Source organism: Cebus imitator, unplaced genomic scaffold, assembly GCF_001604975.1.
Source record: "Cebus imitator isolate Cc_AM_T3 unplaced genomic scaffold, Cebus_imitator-1.0 Scaffold105, whole genome shotgun sequence".
Classification (NCBI taxonomy): domain Eukaryota; kingdom Metazoa; phylum Chordata; class Mammalia; order Primates; family Cebidae; genus Cebus; species Cebus imitator.
The window spans coordinates 6,227,676-6,240,110 of record NW_016107420.1 but is presented as its reverse complement, the minus strand read 5'-3'; the positions used below and the strand labels follow the sequence as shown (position 1 = coordinate 6,240,110).

The 12,435-nt window shown below is 38.1% G+C and overlaps 1 protein-coding gene across 1 annotated transcript in view; it reads left to right on the top strand.

Moving 5' to 3' along the window:
- Positions 1-3,807: 3,807 nt before the first annotated feature.
- The window catches only part of PLK4 (polo like kinase 4), an 18,447-nt gene continuing 9,819 nt past the window's right edge, over positions 3,808-12,435 (top strand). Inside the window, exons 1-6 of the mRNA XM_017537642.2 lie at positions 3,808-4,323; positions 4,980-5,075; positions 6,100-6,195; positions 6,277-6,391; positions 8,591-9,611; positions 10,467-10,567. Of these exons, the coding sequence (XP_017393131.1) occupies positions 4,294-4,323; positions 4,980-5,075; positions 6,100-6,195; positions 6,277-6,391; positions 8,591-9,611; positions 10,467-10,567 (1,459 nt within the window). The 5' untranslated portion in view covers positions 3,808-4,293. The remainder of the gene's footprint in view (positions 4,324-4,979; positions 5,076-6,099; positions 6,196-6,276; positions 6,392-8,590; positions 9,612-10,466; positions 10,568-12,435) is intronic.

Sequence of the window (12,435 nt, the reverse complement as noted above, 5' to 3'; positions counted from 1 at the left end):
AAAAAAAAAAAAAAAAAAAAAAAAAAAAAAAAAAAAAAAGAAAGAAAAATGAAAGGGGTAAATGTAAAAGCAACTAAGCAAATAGTTCCTCATATTTCACAATAGAATAGAGCTAAATCTATAACTGAAAAAAACCAAAAAAGAACATAAGCATGTTTAGAAATATGGTGGGATATATAAAAATGAACAGTTAAATGAATTGAAGAGGGTTGCATCTGAGAAGCAGAAATGGAGAGTTTGTATGCTTATTGTTATTAATTTGTTATAAACAATTTGATTTTAAATTTTAAAAACTATATATACATAACAGTGATTAAATAGAAATTAAAGGTAGTAAGAACAACTATGTGAAATTAGATTAGAATTGGTGATATCAACTTGAACTCATGATTACTAATAATAGTTTTTTTCTTTAGTTCCATCTGCTGAAAAGGCATAAATGCAATGACACTTAAGTCACAATAAGCTTGCTGAGCCCCCAGATACTGTTCTTTAAGTACCATTTTCTACTGAAAGGTGTCAGGACACTTTGCAGAAATGGCTCCCTTCAGTGCTGGGTCAGAAAAAGCCCAAAATAAAACTAGAACATCTTGTTGTACCACAAAGTAAAGAACTGCTAAATATATACATATGTTCTATCAAAACAGCTAGGTTGAAAGGAGCTCTCACTGAACAAATCCCAATTTGAACACCAAAATAAGTAATGATTGTAATGGATTATAACCCTTTTGAGGAAATGGATTATAACTGATTCAATAATCTGGGAATCCCTAAATCCATATTCATCTATGCTATCTGTGATAACACAGATGCTCCTTGACTTGTGAGGGGGTTAGGTCCCAATAAATTCATCATGAGTCAAAAATATCCTAAGTCAAAAAATGCATTTAATACCCTAATAAATAAATGCATTACAAAGACAAAATATCATAAATTGAAACATAATAAGCTGGGGACCATCTGTATATCTTTAAACAGGGCAAAATGTAGGGGCCTTCTTTTTTTTTTTCTTGAGACAGGGTATCGCTCTGTTGCCTAAGTTGGGGTGCAGTGACATGAGCTTGGCACACTGTAGCCTTGGCCACCCAGGCTCAAATGATCTTTCTACCTCAGCTTCCCGCGTAGCTGGGACCACAGGTGCACGCCACCTCCCCTGGCTAATTTTTGTGTTTTTTGTAGAGACTGGCTTTCCACTGTTTTGCCCAGGCTGGTCTCAAACTCCTGAGCTCAAGCGATCTGCTCACCTCAACTTCCCAAAGTGCTGGGATCACAGACTTGAGTCACCATACCAGGCGGGGCTCTTCTTTTTGGCAAAACTGTTTCTAATAAATACGGAGAGAGAACAATTATCATTTTGTAACTATCATAGTAAAGACTAGTTTAGGAAAAATCAATAATACCGCTAAATTGTGAGAGGGATTTGCTGAGGAGTAGGATACTTGCATTAAATTCAAGTGTCTCTCCCATAGATTGCTTGTTAGTTGCAAGTAGAAATCAAATTAACATCATTAATGAAAGACAAACAATATCATGTGTCTCCAAATGTGGTATCCTGGAAAGAACATAACCTCACGTATGTAATATTACAATCAGAAATGCATAACCTGAGTTTAATCATGAGGAAACATGAGATAAACCCAAATAGGGAAGATTCTGTAAAAATAACTGGCATGCCACACACACACACACACACACACACACATACACACACACACATATACACACACACACACATCCCTAACGGTGGTGACAATGTGTTATTTGATTGTTGTATATATATATCAAATCATCATGCTGTACAACTTGAATAAACACAATTTTTGTCTATTATACCTCAGTAATACTGGAATGAACAAATGGTAAATAATTGGCCTGCACTCTTCAAAAATCTCAATGTCACAAAAATACAAAGGCTGAGGAACTCTTCCATATTAAAGGAGACTAAAAAGATATGGCAACTAAAGATACTACGTGATCCTGTACTAGATCTATACTGAAGGGAAAAATGCTAAATAAAGACATTACTGGAACAACACAATTGTTCCAGTAATGTCTTTATCGAAACATGGACTGTAGATTAGATTAAATATAAATATTGTATCAATGTTAAATATCCTTATTTTGATAAATACACAAGAGGATACCATTATTCTTAAGAAATTCACATTTTAGAAATGAGGTAAAAGAACATAGTGTATAAACTTTTCTAGATTCATAAAATACAAATATTAAGCTTACATGATTTATATAGTATTATATATTATTTATATATTCATACATGTATATTACACATGAAGAATACTAAAACACGTATGGCAAAATGTTAAGAATTGGTGACTGAGTAAAGGACAATAGGAGTTCTCTATTATTCTTACAACTTTTCTGTAAGTTTAAAATTGTTTTTAAAAAATGGGCCAGGCATGGAGGCTTATGCCTATAATCCTAGCGCTTTGGGAAGCCAAGGCGGGCAGATCACCTGAGGTCAGGAGTTCAAGATCAGCCTGGCCAAAATGGTGAAACTCTGTCACTACTAAAAATACAAAGATTAGCCAGGTGTGATGGCACTGCCTGCAATCCCAGCTACCGGGAAGACTGAAAAAGGAAAATCAGGAGGCTGAGGCAGGAGAATTGCCTGAACCCAGGAGGCGGAGGTTGCGGTGAGCCGAGATTGCGCCATTGCACTCCAGCCTGGGCAACAAGAGCGAAACTCCGTCTCAAAAAAAAAAGGAAAATCACTGGAACCCAGGAGATGGAGGCTGCAGTGAACCAAGATCGAGCCACTGCACTCTAACCTGGGCAACAGAGCAAGACTCCGACTCAAACAAAACAAAACAAACAAACAAACAAACAAAAAACAATGATGGCGAATTATAGAAACTTTTGAAAAGTCAACATCTAAGGCAAGTCTTAGTTGGAAGACTGGAATCAGGGACCTAAATGAGAACCGCTCAAGCATTACAACATTACCTTTAATGAAGGATATCCGGAAATGAAGGAAAAAAGTTGACTTTTCTCTGAACAGAGATTTTTTACAGCTTCCATATAAACAAATTTAAGTAAACTTGAAATATATATTAACGTAGAGGAAAAGAGCTTTCATTTAAGAACAGATCTAAGTTTGTGCGCTAGTTCTGTTTGTCATACATCCTTCCTTGAGCATCACACTTTTCTCACCTGCAAGACACCATCCCGGCTGGGTGTGGTGGCTCAAGCCTATAATCCCAGCACTTTGGGAGGTCGAGAGGGGTGGGTCACGAGGTCAGGAGTTCAACACCAGCTTGGCCAACATGGTGAAACCCCTTCTCTACTAAAAATACAAAAATTAGCCGGGGGTGGTGGCGCTTGCCTGTAATCCTAGCTACTAGGGAGGCAGGAGAATCGCTTGAACCTGGGAGGCAGAGGTTGCAGTGAGCTGAGATTGCACCACTGCCCTCCAGCCTGGGCAACAGAGTGAGAGTCTGCCCCACCACACACCCCCAAAGAAAAAAACAAACAAAAAAACACCATCCCAAACTTATAAACGTCTCTTTTGATCCATACAAATCATAGTGTATGAGATCTCCTAAGTTATTATACAAATGACACAATATTAAAATCTTAGAGGAGTTTACCAAAATAAAGAATGGAGTTCGTTTTCTTAAGGTACTATACACATTAATTACAGTTACAAAAAAACTACGGAGTACGTGGTACTGGTGTAAACGGTGTCCCTTTACGGAAGGTAATGCTTTTTTTCCTTGTTCTGTCAAGTCTTAAAGACATTTGACATTTTAAAATATTTTTAAACCTTTCCGGAATTAGAAGTGGCATTTCGAACAGAGAAGTAACCGATCATCTATAAGTGTTTCATCTCTAAAGCTTGCTCTTTCACCCGTCTTACAGAAGGTCGTCCGAGAGTAGGCCCGCGACAAGCTCCCGCCCAAGCCCAAGACCCCTGGAGCGCTTCCGGGCCTTGGCGAAGAGGTCTGAAACCTTCGGCCAGCCACGAAGGAGGGACTGCTGCGCATGCGCGCCCCAACGCAACCTCTCCGGAGCTAGCCGTCTCGCTACGTCACCACCAGCCTCGCAAACTGCAACCGGCGGGAGTTTTTCAAAATGGGAGCGCAGAGGCACCGCCCAGGCCTTGGACGGTGTCGGGGAGAACTTTCCGTGGCTTTAGCGTCGTCGCCTGGAGCGGCGGCCTAGAGAACCGAGCCTGATGGGAGCCAAGACCGGCTGGCTGCTTGGAGCGTTGCCTCGAAGGGACTGCGTGAAGGAAGCTAATCCGGAGAACCCAGGCCGGGGCCTGGAAATATGGCGACCTGCATCGGGGAGAAGATCGAGGTGAAAAGACTCAGCAGTCTGCAGCTGGGCGGGTAGGAGTAGTTATGGCGGGACTGGAGACCGCCGTGGGAAGGGGAGCGAGCGAAGCTAACAGCTGCGGGGCCGGCGCCGAGGTGCTTAGGGAGGGTCCCAACCGCCGGGCCCCAGCTGTTTAGGGGCGGAGCGGCCCGCCCCTCAGAGACCGTAGCGGTAGAGGAGGCGGGACAGGTGAGTCCCTCGCCGCCCGACCGTGTCCCCAGGCACTGCCACTTGCTGTAAGCAATCCCGCCCGAGCTGCCGCGCTAGAACAGGGCAGAGCTACCTCCTGCTTCTCCAAGGCGATGACGGTTATCTCCGGCGGGAGCTGCGGCGGGATTCTGACCAGGCCTTCGGCTGCCAGGGGTTGGCTGGAGATGGGAGGAGGACGCTTAGGCTGCACTGAGGTTAAGGAACCAGATCACTAGGGTGCACCATCTCGAGTCCAGCCTGGAAGCTCAGGGATCCCCGCACTGAGCCAACATGACTTCCACCCTAGATACCTGCTGCATCGAGGTGTAATACCTGCTTGAATTATGTCAAATTCCCCTCTCGATCCATTTTATCTTCTTTTTTCAGCCCTTCCCATCTTCCTTTCTACTGTGAGTCATCACACATAATCTTTAATTTTAACTTTTAAGGATTTTAAAGTTGGAAATCTCCTTGGTAAAGGATCATTTGCTGGTGTCTACAGAGCTGAGTCCATTCACACTGGTTTGGAAGTTGCAATCAAAATGGTAAGAAACTAATCAACTTCTGTACTTTGCAAGTAACTACAGACGTGTCAGAGATGTCAGAAACTCCTTACACACTAGCCTTTCCTTTGATTGTGGCGTAAAGAACACTTTGCATAGGCAGAAGACAATAGTGCCAAGTCCAGCTGTTGAGCTTAAGAATATTTTAGGAAAGCCTTGACCTTGCTTAAATAAGTGTTTTATCTTCATTAATATTTAGTAGACCTAGTATATGGTGTAATTATGCATACTTGGAGTAATGAGTAGAAATCAACAAGTAATTCGTTTATAAGAGTAGACTGTGTATAATTCTGTGTTACACTGTAATAATGTAAAATATTATTCTTCATTGTTAGAAGTCAGTCTAATAGGAGTAACATAAACATAAGCAAATTTTCAGCCGGGTGGGTGACTCATGCCTGTAATCCCAACACTTTGGGACACGAAGGCGGATGGATCACTTGAGCTCAGGAGTTTGAGACCAGCTGTGCAACATGGTGAAACCTCCTCTCTACCAAAAATTAGCCGGGTGTGGCAGCTTGTGGTCCCAGCTACTCAGGAGGCTGAGGTGGGAGGATTGCTTGTGCCTGGGAAGTTGAGGCGGCAGTGAGCTGTGATCGTGCCACTGCACTCCAGCTTCAGTGAGGTAACAGAGTGAGACCCTGTCATTAAAAAAGAAAAAAACAAAGAATCTTTTATCTAAACCACTTGGAAAACGAAAGGGAGTTTTTGTTTCAAAGTTTGCCTGAGTTGGGAATTTTTTTCCCTTATAGTTAGGCTAGTTGTGCTATTAGATTATTTAAATTGAGAGAGGATATTAGAATGAATTGGGCAAACTTTTACTAAGCGTCCTCTCTGCCAAGCACTCTGCTAGGTGCATGGGGAAAACAGATAACAGTAGGTTGACTGCAAAGACATATAAAAGGACTTCAGACTATTTTAAATTAAAGTATACTTTGTTTTCAAAGTTCGCTTTTAACCTGTTTACATTTGAAAGTTTGTCAACATTTAAACCTGTTCTTTTTAGATAGATAAGAAAGCCATGTACAAAGCAGGAATGGTACAGAGAGTCCAAAATGAGGTGAAAATACATTGCCAATTGAAACATCCTTCTATCTTGGAGGTAAGATACTAATTTTATAGAAGTGACCACAGACACTGAATTTTTGTATATTTTAATTTATTACACCCTTTCACATTTCAGCTTTATAACTATTTTGAAGATAGCAATTATGTGTATCTGGTATTAGAAATGTGCCATAATGGAGAAATGAACAGGTATCTAAAGAACAGAGTGAAACCCTTCTCAGAAAATGAAGGTAAGCATCTGTTGTTTTTTTTTGTTTGTGTAGATAAAAATTTTGCTTTTAAAGTGTAGTTTTGAGGAATATGCTATTTTGTAATATATAGTAAAACTGTTTGAATTACTACTTTAGGCTAAAAAAGATTTCCCATGCTGCTAATTGTTAAAACAATTCAATTACTACAGTAGTAAAGTTAGAAATTTGTTGTCCTTCTGTCCTTAAAACCACATTTTAAATTAAATTATTGGTAGCAGTTTAGTGTAAGCTTTTTAGGATGCCATTGGTGGCTATAGAGTAGTTCTAAATCAAGCACAAATAGCCATTGAAACTGTTTATTATAGAAAATGTGAAACATATAAGTAATGTGCTATAGTGACTCGTGGTTATATTATTTCATCAATACTGTTTGTACTACCCTGATTTTCCGAAATATTTTGGAGCAAATTATAGACATTATTAACTTAAAATATTTCAAAATATAGACTTCTTTAAAAACATACTCAAAAAGTCATTGTCACACCTAATAATTCTTTACTATCAGATATATAGCATCGGACTTCCTCAATTTCTCGTAAATAATTTTTTGCAATTCAAAGCAGAATCAAATAATGTCTATACATTGACACAAGTAATTGTTTTCAAGTTATCTTGCTCTGCTAACTGAAATTACAGGTAAGTTAAGAGAGGTGGTTGCTGATAGGCTTCTTGTACATCTGAATCTTTGTAAGCCATTTGGAAAACAATTCGGGAATATGAATTTAGAGTTATGGAACATTTATATTCTTTTACTCAGATTCCATTGTTGGAATTTTATTCCAAAGAAATAATACAAATTGAAAAAAATCAATATACATGTTGATAATGACTACTGCATTTTTGCGTAATACTTCATAAGAAAGAGGACTTATTTGGCTGGCGCAGTGGCTCACACCTATAATTCCAGCATGTTGGGAGGCTGAGGCAGGACCAGCCTGGCTAACGTGGTGAAACCCTGTCTCTACTAAAAATGTAAAAGTTAGCCAGGTATGGTGGTGCAAGCCTATAATCCCAGCTACTTGGGAAACTAAGGTGGGAGAATTGTTTGAACCCAAGAGGCAGAGGCTGCATTGAGTGAGGATCACACCACTACACTCCAGCCTGGGTTACAGAGCGATACTCCCATCTCCAAAACAAAAAAAAAGAAAGAAAAGAAAAAGGCCTTATTAAATAAGACAGAACCTGTAAAACCTATAAAGGAAAATAATTATGAATTTGAATAAATTAGAATTTAAAACTTTACATGACAAAAGATACTAAAAGACAAAGATAGGAAGGAAACATTTGCAAAATGTACAACTAGAAAATTAGTACTGTATTAAAAGATATAAGACACACCTAAAAAGAAAAGCTAATTGAATAGACAAATGGACAGCTAATATGAGCAGACTATTCACAGAAGAGAAAATACTGATGACTAATAAACATATGAAAAGATGTTCAAACCCAATAGTAATCATGAGAATGCCAACCAAAATAATGAGGTACCATTATTTTTTATTCATCAAATTGAGGCTACTGAATGTTAACAGGGACGTACATGACAATATAAGCTTTTCAAGGGTAATTTTGTGTGGTATGACAATACTAAATTTTCCTATCCTTCAACCTCGTGATTCTACATCTTGAATCTACCATAGAGAAACAACGCATGCATATATTCAAGAAAATAAGCATGTACAGGAATATTTATTACCACATTTTTAATCTTGAAACTTTATAAATGATCCAAATACTCATCAATAGCAAGTAAAGATCTCTGGTACTGATATAGAAATATCTCTAAGAAATATTGTGAAGCGGGGAGAAAAGTAATGAAACTATATTTTTGATACCATTGTTGTATTTAAAAAGCATTTATTTCAGTGTATCTCTAGATTTAAATGTATGTAAGCATGCTGATGAAGGTATAAAACAAATAACAAACTGATTACTTAGGAGAGTTTGGGAGACGCGGATGGGACTTTAGCTTTTTTTTTTTTTTACAATTAGAATATATGTAGAAATTGTTTGTGCAATTGTTTGTTTTCTTAATTGCTATGGTTCTAAGCTCCAAGCCAGTGTTCTAATATAACACTCTAGCATATGTACCTGGGTTTCATAATGTTTACTAAATACTAGACACTGAATCTTCCAGACTTTCTAAATTGTAAATTCTCTTTTTTAATATCCTAACAGCTCGACACTTCATGCACCAGATCATCACAGGGATGTTGTATCTTCATTCTCATGGTATACTACACCGGGACCTCACACTTTCTAACCTCTTACTTACTCGTAATATGAACATAAAGATTGCTGATTTTGGGCTGGCAACTCAGTTGAAAATGCCACATGAAAAGCACTATACATTATGTGGAACTCCTAACTACATTTCACCAGAAATTGCAACTCGAAGTGCACATGGCCTTGAATCTGATGTTTGGTCCCTGGGCTGTATGTTTTATACATTACTTATCGGGAGGCCACCCTTTGACACTGACACAGTCAAGAACACATTAAATAAAGTAGTATTGGCAGATTATGAAATGCCAACTTTTTTGTCAATAGAGGCCAAGGACCTTATTCACCAATTACTTCGTAGAAATCCAGCAGATCGTTTAAGTCTGTCTTCAGTATTGGACCATCCTTTTATGTCCCGAAATTCTTCAACAAAAACTAAAGATTTAGGAACTGTGGAAGACTCAATCGATAGTGGGCATGCCACAATTTCTACTGCAATTACAGCTTCTTCCAGTACCAGTATAAGTGGTAGTTTATTTGACAAAAGAAGACTTTTGATTGGTCAGCCCCTCCCAAATAAAATGACTGTATTTCCAAAGAATAAAAGTTCAAGTGATTTTTCTTCTTCAGGAAATGGAAGCAGTTTTTCTACTCAGTGGGGAAATCAAGAAAACAGTAATAGTGGAAGGGGAAGAGTATTTCAAAATGCAGAAGAAAGACCACATTCTCGATACCTTCGTAGAGCTCATTCCTCTGATAGATCTGGCACTTCTAATGGTCAATCTCGAGCAAAAACATATACAATGGAACGATGTCACTCAGCAGAAATGCTTTCAAAGTCCAAAAGATCAGGAGGAGGTGAAAATGAAGAGAGATACTCGCCCACAAACAACAATGCCAACATCTTTAACTTCTTTAAAGAGAAGACATCCAACAGTTCTGGATCTTTTGAAAAACCTGATAACAATCAAGCACTGTAAGAATTCTATCAAAGGCGTTTTATTTTTTGGTAAACATTATACTAGTATAAATATGAAGCTGCATTTAAGCCGGGGTTACCAGGGAAATGAATGTCTTTAAATATGTATATATATACTGTCATGTTTCTGAGGTACTTCTCAATGATGATTTTTATTTATTATTAGGATGAAAATTAGAATAATGATTTGACCTGTGGTTAACAGTCTTAAAAGGAGTGAGTGTGTGTGTTCATGAACGTGTTTATAGGATTGCTTAATTTTTGGAAACTTTTAGTCTCATTTTTTAATTTTAATATGGACTACAAGAACTAAAAATATTCTACACTTCCCATTCTTCATTTTTTAATTTTAATATGGACTACAAGAACTAAAAATATTCTACACTTCCCATTCTTCATTTTTTAATTTTAATATGGAATGGGTCTCCAGTGCAAAGTATTATATATTAGTCATACCTTACTCTTAAAGTACTTTAGTAATAACTATATGCATAGATAGAAAAGCTGAGCCTGAGTGGTCATAATACTGACTGCTTCCAACATGAAAACTAATTTTTAGTGAGTATAGTGTGGTTTTTTTCTTTTTCTGGTCATTTTATGATTTTTATGCTTAAGTTATAAGAGGGCAGAAGCCTTATAGAAATGTTATCAAAGTGCCCTGGGCATTTTGGCGTGGGAGTTTAACTTTTTAGAGATAACATAGTTATGCCAATATTGTTTTCTATAGCTATTCTAAAATGTTCAGGTGTTCAAATCAGAAGAAATCTTCCTTTCCTAATATTTTTACTTTAAAAAGTTACCTGATAATTTTTTATTAGTTTATGGGATTTTTTTATTTGTTTGTTTGTTTAGCTCCAGTCATCTTTGCCCAGGAAAAACTCCTCTTCCATTTGCAGACCTGACACCTCAGACTGAAACAGTACAACAGTGGTTTGGGAATCTGCAAATAAATGGTGAGTTTTTAATGGAGTATTTAATCGAGAATTAATTACTTGGACACTTACCAATCATTGCAGTGTTCTATTTGAAGTTTTTAAAGAAAATCATTTTCTGGCTGGGTACAGTAGCTCATGCCTCTAATCCCAGTACTTGGGAGGCCAAGGCAGGTGGATTGCTTGAGGCTGAGAGTTTAAGATCAGTTTGGGCAACACAGTAAGACCCTGTATCTACAAAAAATAAAAAAATTAGTCAAGTGTGGTGGCATGCCCCTATATTCCCAGTTACTTGAGAAGCTGATGCAGGAGGATTGCCTGAGCCAAGGAACTCAAGGCTGCAGTGAGCTATGATCACACCATATGATCACACCACTGCACTCTGTGACCCTGCCTCAAAAAAAAAAAACAAAGAACATTGGCCAGGTGCAGTGGCTCACGCCTGTAATCCCAGCACTTTGGAAGGAAGCGAGGCAGATCACTTGAGGTCAGGCATTGGAGACCAGTCTGGTCAGCATGGTAAAACCCCATCTCTACTAAAAATACAAAAATTAGCTGGCCGTGGTAGCATACACCTATAATCCTACCTACTTGGGTGGCTGAGGCATGAGAATCACTTGAACCCAGGGAGGCAGAGGTTGCAGTGAGCTGAGATCATGCCATTGCACTTCAGCCTGGGTAACAGCAAGACTCTGTCTCCAAAAAAAAAAAAAAAAAAAAAAAAGCGTTTTCAGTTCATCTCAATAAAGCTGTATTACAATATTTGAATATTTGCTATAAGTCAGCCACTGTCCTTAATATTTAACATATATTAAGTTCTCACATAAAAACATGAAGAAGATACTGTTACTGTCTCCGTCTTACAGATGAGGAAACTGGGTACACAGAGCTTAATTTGCCCAAGCTATGTGACCATTCAGTAGAGGAGCCAGAGTTCTAATGTAAGTAGTCTGGCTCAGAGACTTTATTCTTAACCCCTCTGCTTTGCAACCTCTCAATAATCAGCACCTACTATCAGTGCCCATAAAATAATCAAAAGATGGTTGACCTTATTTTTAAGTAGAAGCTGATAAGGACATTATAGGGTACCAATGGAACCTCACACTGAAGAGCTCCTAAAACCTAAACATTTTTAAACAGCTATCATCCACGTCATTATGTTGTCTATAATACAGAATTTGAAGGTTAAACTTTGCTCATAATGAACATGACAGATTCACAGAAGGTGAGTTGGGAAATAATGACGTAAAAAAGAGAGAATAAAAAAGACATATGGAGAGGAGGAGATCATTTTTTACTAAGTGTCATATTACTTCGTAGACAAAAAGCACATAATACAACTGTAATTTAAGCAGAGAGTTATATGTTATCTTGAGTCTATTCTTGTTTTCTTTTTTTTAAATGTATATTATTTTCAGAAGCATAAAAGGAAATTAATCTTTTTATTTGTACTTCTTGGAGATGATAATTCAGGTTTGTTTTTTATAAACTATAAAACTGCCACGTACTTAATTTTGCACATCTGTTATGTTTACAGATACTTATATTCAGTAACACAGACTTGTCTGAGATAGAGAAATAACCTTGTTTATAATAATCCAGCAGTGCTCCTGCATTTTTTCAGTATATTATTTGACACAAAATACTTTATCATAACGAGAGTAGGGGAAAGCACTAAAAAAGTCATTTAAGAAAAATATTGCCGGGCGCAGTGGCTCAAGTCTGTAATCCCAGCACTTTGGGAGGCTGAGGCGGGTGGATCACGAGGTCAAGAGATCGAGACCATCCTGGTCAACATGGTGAAACCCCGTGTCTACTAAAAATACAAAACATTAGCTGGGCATGGTGGTGCATGCCTGTAATCCCAGCTACTCAGGAGGTTGAGGCAG